A 17,490-nucleotide genomic window follows, 5' to 3' on the forward strand; every position below is an offset into this window, starting at 1 on the left:
TTGTACTCTCTTGTACTCACTACAAATAGGGTGTGGCACCCTTCTTAGTGAGCTGGGCATTTCATCTAGTGCTTCCCATGGCTGTGTGTCCAATTGGGACCCAGTCACTCTCTACCCTTATTCAGATTGAGGTCTGTTGACACATGGGGAGGTCTTAATATTAGAGAGTGTAGGTACTGTCCCGACTGGGTACACCTTGTCGTGGTGGGAAGGCTTTAAGCTTTCTTCTATTTAGTTACAGCAGTATATATATTCATATTATTTTCATCTTTGTTTTTTTTTCAACCCTGTAAATTGTGTGTAGCACATAACGAACATGTGTATCATCAAACTCCAGGTCCCTCTATCTATATTATATAATAGTCCAAGACATAAGGAAACTGGGAAAATATTGCTAGTATCTTGGGTAAAGAATTGAAAATTACAGGTTTAATATATCTGATGAGCGTCTTATTCTTAGTTAACATACCTATGATGACTCAAAGAAATAACTACGCTCCACTGAACAAGGCTCCTATCCTCAAATGTAAATTTGGTATTCTTAACACAGTCCATTGATTTTATGCGGATGCTGTATTTTGCCAAAGGCGTTATCAAAAATTGGAGATATAATTTAATGCTAGCTGACCATGGATTCAATTAACTAATAAGCAAGTTTATAATATAGGTTGTCGTAGAAAATCACTGTCCTGGGAGAGATCTTTGTCTAATAAAGTCACTGTCACAGTTACCCCAAGGGCATGCTGTGCTACTAAATAAGAGTATACCAATGAGTCTCCTTATTCCGGTTTGGTTCAAACCATCACATTACAATTATGTCAGGTTTGATTGTTGTCTGCCTGAAGAATTCATCATAAACTGTTTTCTTTGTCTGAATTGTTCAGGAATTCTAAAAAATACTATGCAGTATAAAATATGATCAGCTTGTTTTTTTATTTTATTTATTTTTTATTATATTAATTTAATTACCCAGGAACCCATTACTTGTTCTTCCATGGTCAGTGAAATGGCAGACTTCTAGATTCTTATTTTATAACACGTAATTTTAGGATCTTTTTTCATATATTTATTTATTTTTTTAAAACAAATTTTTAATTATTTTCTTGCAATGGTAAAGTAGGGTACAGAATGAAGAAAATAAGGGTCAACAAAGCAAAATAGCAAATAACATAATCTTTATAATTTATCAACCAAATATCTATCACTATCATCAAATTTGCTCCTTCCCCTTCTTCGTTAGTGTATATTTCCATTATTCAGTCTCCGCTACCCCTGTTCAGCCTTCCTTCATAACTTGTTACAAACATTACTTATAAACACTATCCCTCCCATCCCCCCATCCCCTCCTATCCCCTCCCCTCTCATGCGACATGACCCAGAATTTAGCCAACTATACTTTCAGCTTGCACAGGGACCCTGACAGATCTTCCTTCATATACCATTCCGTAGTCCAGACCTGGGCAAGGGGCGGCCCGCGGGCCACATCCGGCCCGCCTACTCTCTGTGACCGGCCCGCCTGGCTCAGGGTGTCCTTGCTGGCCGGTCACTGATGAGGGCAATCAGACCTGTTGTCCAGAGCTCCAGGCTCCGGGAGGCCCGTGGTCAGATTGCCCTCATCACACGCTGCGTGCCGGGTAGGAAACAGAGGACAGATCCTGCAGCTCCGCACAGTCAGTGCAGGCAGCGGAACGCAGGAATCTCTCCTCTGTTCCCTGCGGCAGCTTTTCTCTGTGACACACGCGCGCCCTGATATCGTCAGTACGGCGCGCATGTGTCATTTGAAAAGTTCCCGCCCGGCAGGAGAAGAAGCTGCAGCGTCGGGGGCCATATGGGGAGAAGCAGCGGCTCCTAGGAATACAGCGTCGGTGCAGCCTGGGCATGCAAAAGAGAAGCCGCTCAGTGGGGGGCTCGTATGGAGGTGCCTGAGGAGGGGACAATAAGAAGAGAGGTGAGTGGTTACTAGTAACCTGCGGGGGCAATGGGGGGGGCGGAGGTTAACTGTTGACAAATATTTGGGGTGTAGTGGTTTAGTATATGGGAATGTAGTTTTACAGGTGTGGTATATGGGGGGGTGTAGTGGTGTAGCATAATACAGGTGTATGTAGTGGTGTAGTATAATACAGGTGTAAATAGGGGTGTAGTTGTGTAGTATAATACAGGTGTATATAGGGGTGTAGTGGTGTAGTATAATACAGGTGTATGTAGTGGTGTAGTATAATACAGGTGTAAATAGGGGTGTAGTGGTGTAGTATAATACAGGTGTATATAGGGGTGTAGTGGTGTAGTATAATACAGGTGTATATAGTGGTGTAGTATAATACAGGTGTAAATAGGGGTGTAGTATAATACAGGTGTATATAGGGGTGTAGTGGTGTAGTATAATACAAGTGTATATAGTGGTGTAGTATAATACAGGTGTAAATAGGGGTGTAGTGGTGTAGTATAATACAGGTGTATGTAGTGGTGTAGTATAATACAGGTGTATATAGGGGTGTAGTGGTGTAGTATAATACAGGTGTATATAGTGGTGTAGTGGTGTAGTATAATACAGGTGTAAATAGGGGTGTAGTGCTGTAGTATAATACAGGTGTAGTATATAGGATATAGGAGTGCAGTGATGTAGGTTATCACTGGTGTAGTATATAGTGATGTAGTATATTACAGGTGTATATAGGGGTGTAGTGGTGTAGTATATTGCAGGTGTATATAGGGGTGTAGTGATGTAGTATATTACAGGTGTATATAGGGGTGTAGTGGTGCAGTTTATTACAGGTGTAGTATATAGTGATGTAGTATATTGCAGGTGTCTATAGGGGTGTAGTGATGTAGTATATTACAGGTGTATATAGGGGTGTAGTGGTGCAGTTTATTACAGGTGTAGTATATAGTGATGTAGTATATTACAGGTGTATATAGGGGTCTAGTGGTGTAGTATATTACAGGTGTATATAGGGGTGTAGTGGTGCAGTTTGTTACAGGTGTAGTATATAGTGATGTAGTATATTACAGGTGTATATAGGGGTGTAGTGGTGTAGTATATTACAGGTGTATATAGGGGTGTAGTGATGTAGTATATAGTGGTATAGTATTATAGAGGTGTAGTTTATTACAGGTGTAGTATAGGGATGTATATTACAGGTGTATTATGTGGCGGGTGTAGTGATGTAGTATATGGGGATTGTGTGTGTATGTATGTATACATTGTGTGTATGTGTATATATATATATTATAAACACACACAGTATATATGCGTGTGCATATATATGTACATATAGTAGAACCGAGTTAATTATATTAGTCCGGCCCTCTAAAACCATCCCAACTTCTCATGTGGCCCCATGGGAAAATTGCCCACCCCTGCCGTAGACAGAAATGTGGACATTCGCATTTTTAATATATAATTTTCATCTAAAATTCTTATTTTTACTTTTTTTTTGTAAATTTATGGCTATAAACCTCAGATCTCTCGCAAACCAATGTCATTTAATGAGGCAGTGAACATGTCCGATTTTTTCCTCGGGTCAAGTCGTGGAAAAAAAATCACAGCATGCCCAATTTTCCTCTGTAAATCAGATGGCACTCGGCCATTCAAGTGTATGGGTCCATGGAAAAAATCAGACCGCACTCGAATGACATTTTCAAGGACTGACAGAATAGACACGATGGAGGATTTTTTGTTTTATTCCTATCTACAACCAAGAAAAATCAATCACATTCTGATTAGAGTCTGATTAGCATTTTCTTAGATGGAGAACATAGAGTCGTGTGAGCCCCTGCCTTCCAGGTCACTCACACAGATAATTCACAGATAACCTGGATTGTTGAAGACAAATTTACTATAATGTACACAAAATTTGCTGTGTATTAATATAATGCAGTATTTCTAGAACAAAAAAATATATAAATGTAGAAAATCGTTCCTCACAGAGAATGTTTTTTCACTTTATTTTATTCTGTCTTGGATTGCAATCTAGAAATGTCACAGAAGATCAATCATTTCTCTCCTCCTCCTCACAGAGCCTGAGCGTTTCGCACTGCTTTATACAGGGTACTAACGTCTCCTCGGCTGTCTGTCAGACAAAATGGAAGGCAACAGAAGGAAGTTTAAAGTTGCATTCTGTACAAGAGTTCCATATAGATATATGCAGAAAATAAAATCATGGCGGATGAGAATTATTTAGGCTATTAAAGAGTAACTGTTATTTGATTTTTTTTTTTTATAAATCAAAAATACACGTGGAAATAAGCAACTTTATCGTATCAGGGAAATCTGCTTCTTTCTCCACCAGCACTGATCATTTATCAAAAATGGAAAGGAGGAGCTAGAGTCCTCTACATAGAATGTTATTAATATAACCTGCCATCTCCTATCTCAGTAGTAGGAAAGTCTTCGCTGGATACAGATTTTACTCCTGAATTGAGAATTTGGAAAATGAATCAATCCAGGAGGAGAAACAAGCAGATTTCTGTAGTCACAACTTTGTATTGATATATAAAATAAAAATTAAAATGACAATTGCTAATTTGATCAGATTAAATATTTATGAAAGTTAAAGGGGTTGTCCACTTCTTTAACATTAATTGCATATACTTAGGATAGGTCATCAATGTCTGATCGGCTGGGGTCCAACACCTGGCAACCCTGTCGATCAGCTGTTCTCAGTGGCGCAGGTGGCCAGAAATGTTCAGTTCTGGAGCTGCTCCATCTTTTGATAGTGGCCCGTGGCCAGAGACGTGGCACATTTGTCTTCTATTGATTTGTCATGTCGATAGCAAGCATCGCCACTCTAGTCAATCACTGAGCTCAACAGTTCATGCCATCTACCTCAGCACTGCCACTAAGCTCAGTAATTGACTACAGTAGACATGCACACTGTTGATGTGACGTCCCACCTAAAGCCAAGACACCAAACCAAATCTCGAGCAGTGGCATGTTGCTAGCACTGACTTGTAGATGGTGAGTATCTTTTCTGTTTGGTTTTAGAGCAAAAATATCTTTAACTACTTAACACTGATCACCTTACTAGGAGGGTTTAGGAGTTGAGCCTGCCACTGACATTCTTGGTAGATGATGGTTGTGTTGTTATTCAGCCATCATATGCCTGTAAAAGCAGTGAGTGAAGCCAAGCGCTGACTACTGCTGTTAAGCTTTACTGTAAGCTTTTAAATGACAGTAGCATTTACAGCGCGTGATACTGGTGCGCGATTTTTGATAAGTCCATGCCCCCCGCCCTCACAACACAATTGGAAGGTAATGATGAGTTACCATGCAGCCAGGGATCTACTGAAGTCCTCTGTGCCTACCAGGGCTGCAATCTGATGAAGAATAGATTGTCGTTCATAGGAGAACGTGATTTTCACTATTGTATCACTGTGGCAGGTTCAAGTTCTAAGAGGACTAACAAATAGAAAACGGTAAAAGTAAGATGATGTTAAAAAAACATAATTCAAATCACCCTCTCCCCTTTTTTTTCTCTCCATTTAAAAAAAAAAAGCTATAAAAAAATAAACGCTTTGGCATCTCTGTGACTATGAAAATCCAAATTATCAAATGATAAAATTACTTAATTAGTAAAAACCATAAATAGAAAAAAAGTCACAATTTCAGCATTGCAATTTTTCAGTCCTTGGAATGTCACAAAATATGGAATAGGTAGCAATCAAAACATCTTATTTACCCAAAACTGGTTTCAATAAAAACATGAGTTTACCACGCCAAAAGCAAGCCCTGACACCGCTCCATCAACAGAAAACTGAACATGTTATGGGTCATGGAAAATGGCAACAAAAGCACATTTTTTTTAACCACTTAAAGAGGACCTTGTTAAAATATATATTTATTATATATATATATATATATATATATATATATATATATATATATATATATATATATATATATATATATATATATATAATTGCCTTATTCTGTCTGTCTGTCTTGCTCCAAAATTGTGTCCTTACGGTGACACAAAGCGGATTGGCCGCTGGGCTCGCCATGGCCCTGCCCCCCCGCACGGATTGGCCGCTCGCCCAGGCTCCGCCCCCACATGGATTGGCCGGCCGCTCGCCCAGGCTCCGCCCCCCACTCGGATTGGCCTCTCACCCCGGCACCCTGCACGTATTGGCAACTCGGCCACGTCCCGCCCCCCTCACGCAATGCACGCTCGCTCTGGCCCCGCCCCCCGCACGCATTCCCCGAAGCGACACGGAGCCACGACTCCCAGGTGAGTACAGTACCCCCGGAAGCCCACATCAGCGTACGCCGCTAACCCAGCCGACACATACCCTAGCATTGCTGGGGTTGCCGGCGTATGCTGGTGTGGGCTCCCGTGCGAGCAGGGGACGGAATACGCTGGTAACCATGGTAGCATAGTTACCAGCGCATCAAGGTCCTGCAGCGGCGGAACATACACACACGCACACATCAGATCACACTCACTCTCACACACACATCACATCGCATCCACACACTCACAACATCCTGGGATATCGCTTGCTTCTCGGCGGCGATACTGTGCAGTGAGCTTCCAGGACCTGCCGGAGGATCACATGGCCAGAAGCATGTGGTATCTCCGGATGTTGTGAGTGTGAGCGCATATGTGCAATATCGTCAGTGTGTGTGTGTGTGTGAGTGTATGCGATCGGGTGTGTGTGTGTTTGCGATCGGATCTGTGAGTGTCGGCAGAGGAGCACGGCGTGCTGGAGGAGGCTGGGAGGAGAGAGGCTGATCCTGGGGAAGGCTGGGAGGGGGAGGCTGATGCTGGGGGAGGCTGGGAGGAGAGAGGCTGATGCTGGGGGAGGCTGATGCTGGGGGAGGCTGATGCTGGGGAAGGCTGGGAGGGGGAGGCTGATGCTGGGGGAGGCTGGGAGGAGAGAGGCTGATGCTGGGGGAGGCTCATGCTGGGGGAGGCTGGGAGGAGAGAGGCTGATGCTGAGGCTGGGGGAGGCTGGGAGGGGGAGGCTGATGCTGGGGGAGGCTGTTAGGAGGGAGGCTGGGGAGAGAGAGGCTGATCCTGGGGAAGGCTGGGAGGGGGAGGCTGATGCTGGGGGAGGCTGGGGAGAGAGAGGCTGATCCTGGGGAAGTCTGGGAGGTGGAGGCTGATGCTGGGGGAGGCTGGGAGGAGAGAGGCTGATGCTGGAGGAGGCTGGGAGGATAGAGGCTTATGCTGGGGGAGGCTGGGAGGAGAGAGGCTTAGGCTGGGAGGCGGAGGCTGATGCTGGGGGAGGCTGGGAGGCGGAGGCTGATGCTAGGGGAGGCTGGGAGGGGGAGGCTGATGCTGGGGGAGGCTGAGGCTGGGAGGAGAGAGGCTGATGCTGGGGACAGAGAGGCTGATGCTGGGGACAGAGAGGAGAGGCTGATGCTGGGAGGAGAGAGGCTGATGCTGGGGGGCAGAGAGGCTGATGCTGGTGCAGCATGGGGGATGGAGCACGATGGGGGGGTGCGCAGCATGGGGGATGGAGCACTTTTGGGAGTGCGCAGCATGGGGGATGGAGCACGTTTGGGAATGCGCAGCATGGGGGATGGAGCACAATGGGGAGTGCGCAGCATGGGGGATGGAGCACGATGGGGGGTGCGCAGCATGGGGGATGGAGCACGATGGGGGGTGCGCAGCATGGGGGATGGAGCACGATGGGGGGTGCGCATCAAGGGGAATGGAGCATGTTTGGGAGTGCGCAGCTTGGGGGATGGAGCATGTTTGGGAGTGCGCAGCTTGGGGGATACAGCACGATGGGGGGGTGCGCAGCATGGGGGATGGAGCACGATGGGGAATGCGCAGCATGGGGGATGGAGCACGATGGGGAATGCGCAGCATGGGGGATGGAGCACGATGGGGAGTGCGCAGCATGGCGGATGGAGCACGATGGGGAATGCGCAGCATGGGGGATGGAGCACAATGGGGAGTGCGCAGCATGGGAGATGGAGCACGATGGGGAATGCGCGGCATGGCGGATGGAGCACGATGGGGAGTGCGCAGCATCGGGGATGGAGCACGATGGGGGGTGCGCAGCATGGGGGATGGAGCACGATAGGAGGTGCACACCTCCCCCCAACACACACACACGCGCACTGCACAACACACCACACACACACACTGGGAACCACAAACACCGCCCTACACAGACACCCACACACACAGACAACGCTGCACACACACAACACCCAACGCACAAACACCGCGGCATACATAAATATACGCACATACCGCACAACACACACATTGCACAAAACATACCTCCCTCCAAAACACACACACACACACCACACCCACACAAACCGCGCAACACACACACACAACGCTACAGACACACAGCGCTCCACAAACAACGCCATCCCCCATGCTGCGCACTCCCCATCATGCTCCATCCCCAAGCCTCTCTGCCCCCCAGCATCAGCCTCTCTCCTCCCAGCATCAGCCTCTCTCCTCCCAGCATCAGCCTCTCCTCTCTGTCCCCAGCATCAGCCTCTGTCCTCCCAGCCTACCCCAGCCTCAGCCTCCCCCAGCATCAGCCTCTCTTCTCTCAGCCTCCCTCCTCCCAGCCTCCCCCTCCCAGCCTCCCCCAGCATCAGCCTCCCCCTCCCAGCCTCCCCTAGCATCAGCCTCTGACTCCCAGCCTCCCCCAGCATCAGCCTCCGCCTCCCAGCCTCCCCCAGCATCTGCCTCTCTCCTCCCAGCCTCCCCCAGCATAAGCCTCTCTCCTCCCAGCCTCCTCCAGCATCAGCCTCTCTCCTCCCAGCCTCCCCCAGCATCAGCCTCCCCCTCCCAGCCTTCCCCAGGATCAGCCTCTCTCTTCCCAGCCTCCCTCCTAACAGCCTCCCCAGCATCAGCCTCCCCCTCCCAGCCTCCCCCAGCCTCAGCCTCCCCCAGCCTCAGCCTCCCCCAGCCTCAGCCTCCCCCAGCATCAGCCTCCCCCAGCCTCAGCCTCCCCCAGCATCAGCCTCTCTCCTCCCAGCCTCCCCCAGCATCAGCCTCCCCCATCATCAGCCTCTCTCCTCCCAGCCTCCCCCAGCATCAGCCTCCCCCAGCATCAGCCTACACCCTCCCAGCATCAACCTCCCCCAGCATCAGCCTCCCCCAGCATCAGCCTCTCTCCTCCCAGCCTCCCCCAGCATCAGCCTCTCTCCTCCCAGCCTCCCCCAGCATCAGCCTTCCCCAGGATCAGCCTCTCTCCTCCCAGCCTCCTCCAGCACGCCGTGCTCCTCTGCCGACACTCACAGATCCGATCGCATACACACACCCGATCGCATACACTCACACACACCCGATCGCATACACTCACACACACACACACTGACGATATTGCACATATGCGCTCACACTCACGACAACCGGAGATACCACATGCTTCTGGCCATGTGATCCTCCGGCAGGTCCTGGAAGCTCACTGCACAGTATCACCGCCGAGAAGCAAGCGATATCCCAGGATGTTGTGAGTGTGTGGATGCGATGTGATGTGTGTGTGAGGGGTGTGTGAGAGTGAGTGTGATCTGATGTGTGTGTGTGTGTGTGTGTCTGTTGTTATGTGTGTGCGTGTGTGTATGTTCCGCCGCTGCAGGACCTTGATGCGCTGGTAACTATGCTACCATGGTTGCCAGCGTATCCCGTCCCCCGCTCGCACGAGAGCCCACACCAGCATACGCCGGCAACCCCAGCAATGCGAGGGTATGTGTCGGCTGGGTTAGCGGCGTACGCTGATGTGGGCTCCCGGGGGTACAGTACTCACCTGGGAGTCGTGGCTCCGTGTCACTTCGGGGAATGCGTGCGGGGGGCGTGGCCAGAGCGAGCGTGCATTGCGTGAGGGGGGCGGGGCGTGGCAGAGTTGCCAATACGTGCAGCTTGCCGGGGTGAGAGGCCAATCCGAGTGGGGGGCGGAGCCTGGGCTAGCGGCCGGCCAATCCGTGGGGGGGCGGAGCCTGGGCGAGCGGCCAATCCGTGGGGGGGCGGGGCCATGGCGAGCCCAGCGGCCAATCCGCTTTGTCACCGTAAGGACACAATTTTGGAGCAAGACAGACAGACAGAATAAGGCAATTATATATATAGATATATATAGCTATGAAAATATACTTGATCTCCCCTGATTCTGCCGCATTTTCCCTTTTTGTGCTGCGTCACTTCATTGCAGTAGTTATTTATTCACATTTGTTGTTTTTGGAGCGCAGTATGTGAAATCTTCTTGTAGTTCAGTTGAGCGTTTCTTCATCGTCTTCCCCAAAAGTGTGTGTTGTCACCTTTGTCTCCAAGATCCTGCCAGTCACAGCTCAGCAGCTAATTTGGCAGTCTCAGACACTGCTGAGATGTGATTGAGAGCATCAGGAAGGCAGATTTCACATACTGCGCTCCAGAAGCAACAAGTGTGAATATCTCTGCAATGAAGCAATGGGGAAACCATGGTAAAAAAAAATGCAGAATCAGGAGAACTTGACAGTTTTTACAAGGTATTTAGCTGAAATTTTTGGAGCAAGGGACAGCTACTTTTTAAGTTAAGCACAAAAAGAAAATGCAAGTTTAGTGTCGCCATAATCATACAGGCCTGAAAAATCAAACTACCAGGTCATTTTTACCGCACAATGAATGTCATAAACACAAAAAACAATGACAGAATTGTACTTTTTTTTTTTTTTTATTTCACCACGCTTGGAATCTTCTTTCCCATTTTCTGGACAATTGCATGGTAAAATGGAAGGTGTAATTGAAAAACACAACTTGTCCCACAAAAAAAACCAATGCCTTATTTGCTATTTGAATAGAAGTACAGTATAAAAATATTATGGCTCTGGAGAAGGTGAAGAAAAAATGAAACCACAAAAATGGAAAATTGCCTGATCCATTTAATGGAAACTGACAGCTGATACGTGCTGCCCGATCCAAAAGCGGCATGCGTCAGACCATGGCCGATTTCAGAAAAAACGTACTTTAATAGCCACCAGGGAAGACTAGTTGGACAGGTGCGTCCCCATTTCCTTATCCCCACCTGCTACCCTGGATTAATGGGGCTCTTCATATACACACACGCAGGGAGAGACCTGTCAATCCACAACAGCGGTCGAGAGGCTTTACAGTGTCTTTCTCTGTAATACCGCAGCATTTCAGAGTCAGACGTATCTGGCTGAGTTCATATAGCCAGTGGCTGATGTATGCTTGATCGGACAGCATGTATCTGCTGTCTGGTTCACTTTAAAGGGTTAATGATGTTTTCTAATCTTTTTTACTATGTAGCTATGATCCAGTTTTTTTATGGCTCTTGTGATGGGCTTGTCAGTTATCTGTTTTCTTGTTACTTATTTTAAAGCAGTATGCGATACTGACAATATTACTAAAGTTAGGCACAATTTAGTTTTTGGGTTTTTTTATGGTTACTTTGTAGTTTTGGTGCAATTGGAAATGTCTCTCAACTGTGTGGTGATATAAGAATACTGGAGAAATACAGCGGGTGAAAGAAGTCACAACTTATCTAAGTGTATTTGTAAAGGGGCTATTGACATGAATTTGTCACCAGATGTTGGTAACAACCCATCCAATCCACACAGGCAAAGAAATCAAGCTATAGATCTCCATTTAGTGATGTGCAATAATGAGAAATAACAGGGAAAAAGTTTCAATCTCGATTATTGAAATTTATGTAATGGCTTCTGTACGAACTTTTATTTGTGATATCCTTTATGGATAAACTAATTGGATGCTTTGGTCAGGTGTGATTTTGGCCCATTCTCCCACACAAACATTCTTCAAATATTGAAGGTTCCGTGGGCTCCTTATATGCACTCTAAGCTTTAGTTTGTTCCATAAATTTCTATTGTATTCAGGTCAGATGATTGGCTAGGCCTTTTTAGCAGCTTTATTTTGTTTCTCAGAAACCAGTTGAGAGTTTCCTTGGCTGTGTGTTTGGGATCATTCTCTTGTTGAGATGTCCACCAGCATTTCATCTTCATCATTCTGTTGGATGGCAGCAGATTTTTATGAAAAATGTCTCGGTACATTTGTCATTTCATCCCTCCTTCAATTACATGATGTTTGCCAGTGCTGTATGCTGAAAATAGCCCAACATCATGATGTTCCCACTTCCAAACTTCATTTTTGGTATGGTGTTTTGGGGGTGATATGCAGGGCCTTTTGGCCTCTAATCATGGTGTGTATTAGCCATCCAAAAAGTTTAATTTTGGTCCTATCTGACCAGACTATGTTCTCCCAGTATTTTACAGGTTTTTCTAAATGTTGTTGAGTAAACTTTAAATGCGCTTGAACATTCTTTTTGATGAGCAATGGAGTCTTGCGTGGTGAGCGTTCATACAGGCCGTGGTGGTTGAGTGCATTTATTAGTGTTTTCTTTGTAATAACTGTACCTGCTGATTCCAGGTCTTTCTGTAGCTCTCCATGGGTGGTATTTGGCTCTTGAACAACTCTTCTGATAATTTGTTTAACTCCTCTGACTAAAATCTTGCAGAGAGCACCTGGGTGTGGTCGGTTTATGGTGAAATTATGTTCTTTCCACTTCTGGATTATATCCCCAAAAGTGCTCACTTAGGCTGCTTTCACACATCCGGCTTGAGCTCTGCGGCTCAATCTGGCTGTGCAAGCTATGCAACGGATGCGGTGAAAACACCGCATCCTTTGCATAAGTTTTTCCTTTGCGGCCAGTACGGTTTTTGCCGCTTGCGGCATGCTACAGAGCATGCGCAGTGGCAAAAACCGCATGCGGTGGCCGGATGCGGTTATTGCCGCATCGCGCCGCATCCGGCCGCCATAGGCATGCATTGAAAAATGCGCCGCATCGGCCGAATGCGGCGCGATGCGGTTTTTTTTTGCCGCACGAAAAAACGTGCCAGGCAACGTTCCATCCGGCCGCCGCATCGGCTAAATCTGCCGCATGCGGCAAAAACCGGATGGAACGCAAGGCCATGCGGCACAATGCGGCACTAATTAAAGTCTATGCAGGAAAATCGCAACCGGCAGCAAAAAAAGAACGGTTGCGATTTTCCTGCAAAGTGCCGGAGTGTGCCGCATTGCAGAAACCGGAGGTGTGAAAGCAGCCTAAAACATTCAGTAGCTTAGAAATTCTGTAACCAATGTCATCAGTATGTCTTGTAACAATAAGGTTGCGAAACTCTCCACATTTTTTACCCATCATGAGATGTTTCTTGTGTGGCACCTTGGTAATAAGACCCCTTTATATAGGCATCAGTTGAACCAGCTGATATTATTTTTCAATTAGCAGCAGAACTGCTTTCTAATTTCTAATAGATCTCAGCTTGTGTCATGACTTTCCATGACTTGTTGTACCTCTATTTTCTGCATGTGTTCAATACTTTTTCCCTGTGTCATTTCTCAGAATTACACATAACTTAATTTATGGACATCTATGGTTTGATTTCTTTTCCCGTGTGGCTTGAATGGGTTGGCACAGACATCTGTGAGGATTTCATGTCAATAGCACCTTTAGAAATATATTTACTTAGAAAAATGGTGTTCAATACTTATTTCACCCTCTGTATGGAGTACCGTAATTTTATCTAGAACTCTTACTGAATGGTCATCATTTCATAACTTAATGTGCCTGGTCGTCAGAACTGAATTTTACAATATTTGCTGACTATTAATACTGAACCTTCAAATAAAATAGTTTGATAGTTTTATATACTATCAGTATTTATACTTATACTTTATACTATGTAAAGTAAAATATACAGTAAAACAACATATTTTTGAGGACAACTACTGCCCTTTTATATTGTATTTTGCTGGTTCATATTGTTTCTGTTGGCAATGCTGAATTTGGGAAGCCAGTCCAGTATTTTTATCACTTATCAATTATTTGTCTCTAATAGGTTATGCAAGTTGTAAAAGAACAAATCATGAGAGCACTCACAAACAAGCCGAGTTCTCTGGACCAGTTCAAGAGTAGACTACAGAACCTTAGCTACACAGAAATCCTGAAAATACGTCAGTCAGAAAGAATGAACCAGGAGGATTTCCAGTCCCGTCCTATACTGTAAGTGATCTATTTTTGTAATGCTCATGATCTGTAAAGCATGAAAATTTTAACTGTGCATATGGGCATATATACTGTGTGTGTGAGTGTGTGTGTGTGTGTGTGTGTGTGTGTGTGTGTGTGTGTGTATATAAATGACAGCACCAGGAAGGAAAACTTGTGGAATTATGGAAATCACAGGATGTTAATGATATGCAAATGATAATAAAATTTATACATTTTCTAAAAATCCAGATTCATTTAATATTGAACATGAGCGCCACGCGCATAAATTTAAGCTCTTATGGGCCTTGGCATACCATCAGTGAGGTTATTAATAGTTGTCTGAGGACCCAGAGCTTATGTGTTGGAGTATATCGGGAGATTAGTTCTGAGATTTACAGAGGAGACAGATTATAGACAGCTTTGTAGGACAGTGTTAGTAGTTTGAATTATTGTAGATACAATGTGGAATTGGGAGACCATGAAGTGATTTGCAGATGGGAGAAGTGGAGAAATAGCGAAGAGAGAGGTTGATTAGTCGGGCAGCCAAGTTAAGGACTGACTGGAGAGGTGCAAGAGCAATTAGCAAGGAGGCCAGAGAGGAGGCTGTTTCACTAGTCGAAGTGGAAGATGATGAAGTCATGCACTAGCATTTTATAGATTGTGAGTTCAGGAAAGGATGGATTCTAGGAATATTTTTGAGTAGGAGGCGGCAAGAGGTAGTGCTCAGGTAGGGGTGTTAAGTGAGATAGGGGAAAGATGATGAGTTCAGTTTTGTCCATGTTCACTTTTAGGATGTGAGAGGAGAAGAAGAGGTTATAGACACTCTGGGATGTTGGACATCTGGGAGGTGACATCTGGGCCATAGAGGTAGATCTGAGTGTCATCAGTGTGTAAATGGCACTGGAAGCCATAGGACTTTGGGTTGTCTCAGGGCAAAGGTATAAATTGAGAAGAGTAAGGGTCCCTGAGCCTTGAGGGACACCAACAGAGAGTTAGTGGGATCAGGAGGTAGTGTGGATGTCACAGTCAGGGATATAACCTATACCGGCATATCGGCCGTAAAGGACAACACACAGGAAGGAATGCCTTATAGCTAGGGAATGGGGGAAGTGGTGACCCCTGACTATGACCTGCAGCTCACCCTCACCCTAACAGACCCTATACCGGTTCAGCTCCTGTCGCCGAGCTGGAATACCTGTGGCCCTACTTCACCCTAGCAAATGGGCCCTAAGAAAGGATGGAGGGTATGAGCTCTTCTTCATCACGACTATCACTAAAGGAGGACACAAGGGAACAATGCAGGGAAAACACAACAGCTATCACCAGAGCTCTGGTAGATAGCAAAAAGACAAACACTTATCTGAGATTCAGCAACCACAGGAGTCTGGAGCAAGAGAAGAACACAACTTCTCCACAGCTCAGTCAGGAACAAACTAGAAACTGCACCCAAATATCGCCAGAGTGAGGTTTATAAAGGGAGTCAGAGGCTGGCAACAGAGAGGAAAAACTGACAGATTCCCTGGGTCCTAGAGTAAACAGCTGCAGAAACCGGGAACTGCCAGATAACAACACATGCTGCCAATCTCAGGAATTTTCTTACACTCGCTGTCACAGGATTGTCAGCCTGCATTGACAGATCTGTGACAGTGGGACACACTAAGGCGGGCTTTGCAGACTACAACATCGCAAGCCGATGATGCGATGCCGAGCGCGATAGTCCCCACCCCTGTCGCAGCTGCGATATCTTTGTGATAGCTGCCGTAGCGAATATTATCGCTACGGCAGCTTCACATGCACTCACCTGCCGTGCAAGATTGCTCTGGCCGGCGAACCGCCTCCTTATTAAGGGGGCGGGTCGTGTGGCGTCACTGCGACGTCACACGGAAGGCGGCCAATAGGAGTGGAGGGGCGGAGATGAGCGGGATTTAAACATCCCGCCCACCTCCTTCCTTCCGCATAGCCGAGGGCAGCTGCGGTGACGCAGGTAGGAGATGTTCCTCGCTCCTGCGACTTCACACACAGCGATGTGTGCTGCCGCAGGAGCGAGGAACAACATCGGACCGTCGCGTCAGCGTAATTATGGAATTCGCCTACGCTACACCGATGATACGATTACGACGATTTTGCGCTCGTTAATCGTATCATCTAGGATTTACACACTACGATGTCGAGAGCGACGCAGGAAGTGCGTCACTTTCATTATGACCCCACCGCATCGCACCTGCGATGTCGTAGTGTGCAAAGTGCCCCTAAAAGTGCAGTTAGAATGGTATGAGGAGATCGAGGAGAGGACAAGGTCTCTGACACCAAGGGAAGACAGGATCTGTAGTATGCGGGAGTGGTCAACAGTGTCTAATTCAAATGACCGGTCTAGGAGGAGTACATAAAATTGTCTGTTTGCTTTGTTACTAATTTTAGTCAGGGTAGTTTGGTGGAACGGTGGGGAAGGAAGCCATATTGTATTTAGAGGGGTTTGGAAGCGACTGGGAGCAGCGATGTAGGGTGATAGCTGGTAGTAGTGGTTGGGTCCATAAATGGTTTTTATAGGATAGATGTGATTGTTGCATGTTTGAAAGCAAAAGTGAAGGTATCAGAGGTTAACAATAGGTTGAAAAGATGAGTTAAGGTTGGGATAAGTGTGGTGGTGAGGTTGAGAAAGAGGTGGGATGGGGTCAAGTGCACAAAGTGGGATGGTGTGATTTGGAGAGAAGATGAGTAAGCTCTCTTTCAGTAATGGTGGGGAGGAAGGTAATGGTGAAAGGGCATTTGTATGTTATATGGAAGGGTTATGGTGATTGACCAGGAAAGACTTGCCTTATTTGGTGGATCTTATCTGTCAATCTTGAAAATGTGCGGCAAAGTGCTCTGCAGTGATGAGGGAGGCCAAACAGGGCATTAGTGGGCGGAGGAGGCGCATGCTAAATCCCCGTCAGAGATTGACATCGGGATTTAACTAGTTAACATTCTGTTAGAGGCAAGGGAAGCAGTAGGGAAAGCAGACATACCAAAATGGACAGATATGGGCAGGTGTGAATTAGACTCAATGGATTGAAGGGATATTGCTTTCAGAAAGCAGGCACATATGGATGAAACAGATGAGTTGTCAGATTAGTGGTGACATTGAAGGATATATACCATTGGTGTACTTTGCTGGTATATTTATGCTGTACACTTAGAGTCGCACCTATTATGCATACATACAGTATATAATATTACAGAGCATACCAGTAGGGATTGTCCCTCTTTTTACAAAACTTATATGTATTTTATCAGTATAAATTACAAGAAAAATACTTATAACAGTGAAAAGTCAAATGCAGTATCTACAGCTGCACTTTATATGTAGAATTATGCGTGCATGAATAGTTTTAGGGCTTTTATCAACATTTGTATTCAGTTTGGATTCTGAAAATACATTTACTTTATTAAATATTCTCCGCTCTGAACATTCTGCCTTTTTGTCTGATGTGACCTTTACAAGGATCTGTATGATCGCAAAATCTTATTTGAAATTTC

General features: G+C 46.1%; 1 protein-coding gene across 3 annotated transcripts in view; it reads left to right on the forward strand.

Moving 5' to 3' along the window:
• ELMO1 (engulfment and cell motility 1) overlaps positions 1-17,490 on the forward strand; it is a 512,012-nt gene that overhangs the window by 423,722 nt on the left and 70,800 nt on the right. For all 3 annotated transcript variants that reach the window (XM_075315126.1, XM_075315127.1, XM_075315128.1), the window contains one exon: positions 13,826-13,989. In XM_075315126.1, coding sequence (XP_075171241.1) covers positions 13,826-13,989 — 164 coding nt within the window. The remainder of the gene's footprint in view (positions 1-13,825; positions 13,990-17,490) is intronic.

This window comes from Anomaloglossus baeobatrachus, chromosome 6 (genome assembly GCF_048569485.1).
Source record: "Anomaloglossus baeobatrachus isolate aAnoBae1 chromosome 6, aAnoBae1.hap1, whole genome shotgun sequence".
In the NCBI taxonomy this organism is placed as follows: domain Eukaryota; kingdom Metazoa; phylum Chordata; class Amphibia; order Anura; family Aromobatidae; genus Anomaloglossus; species Anomaloglossus baeobatrachus.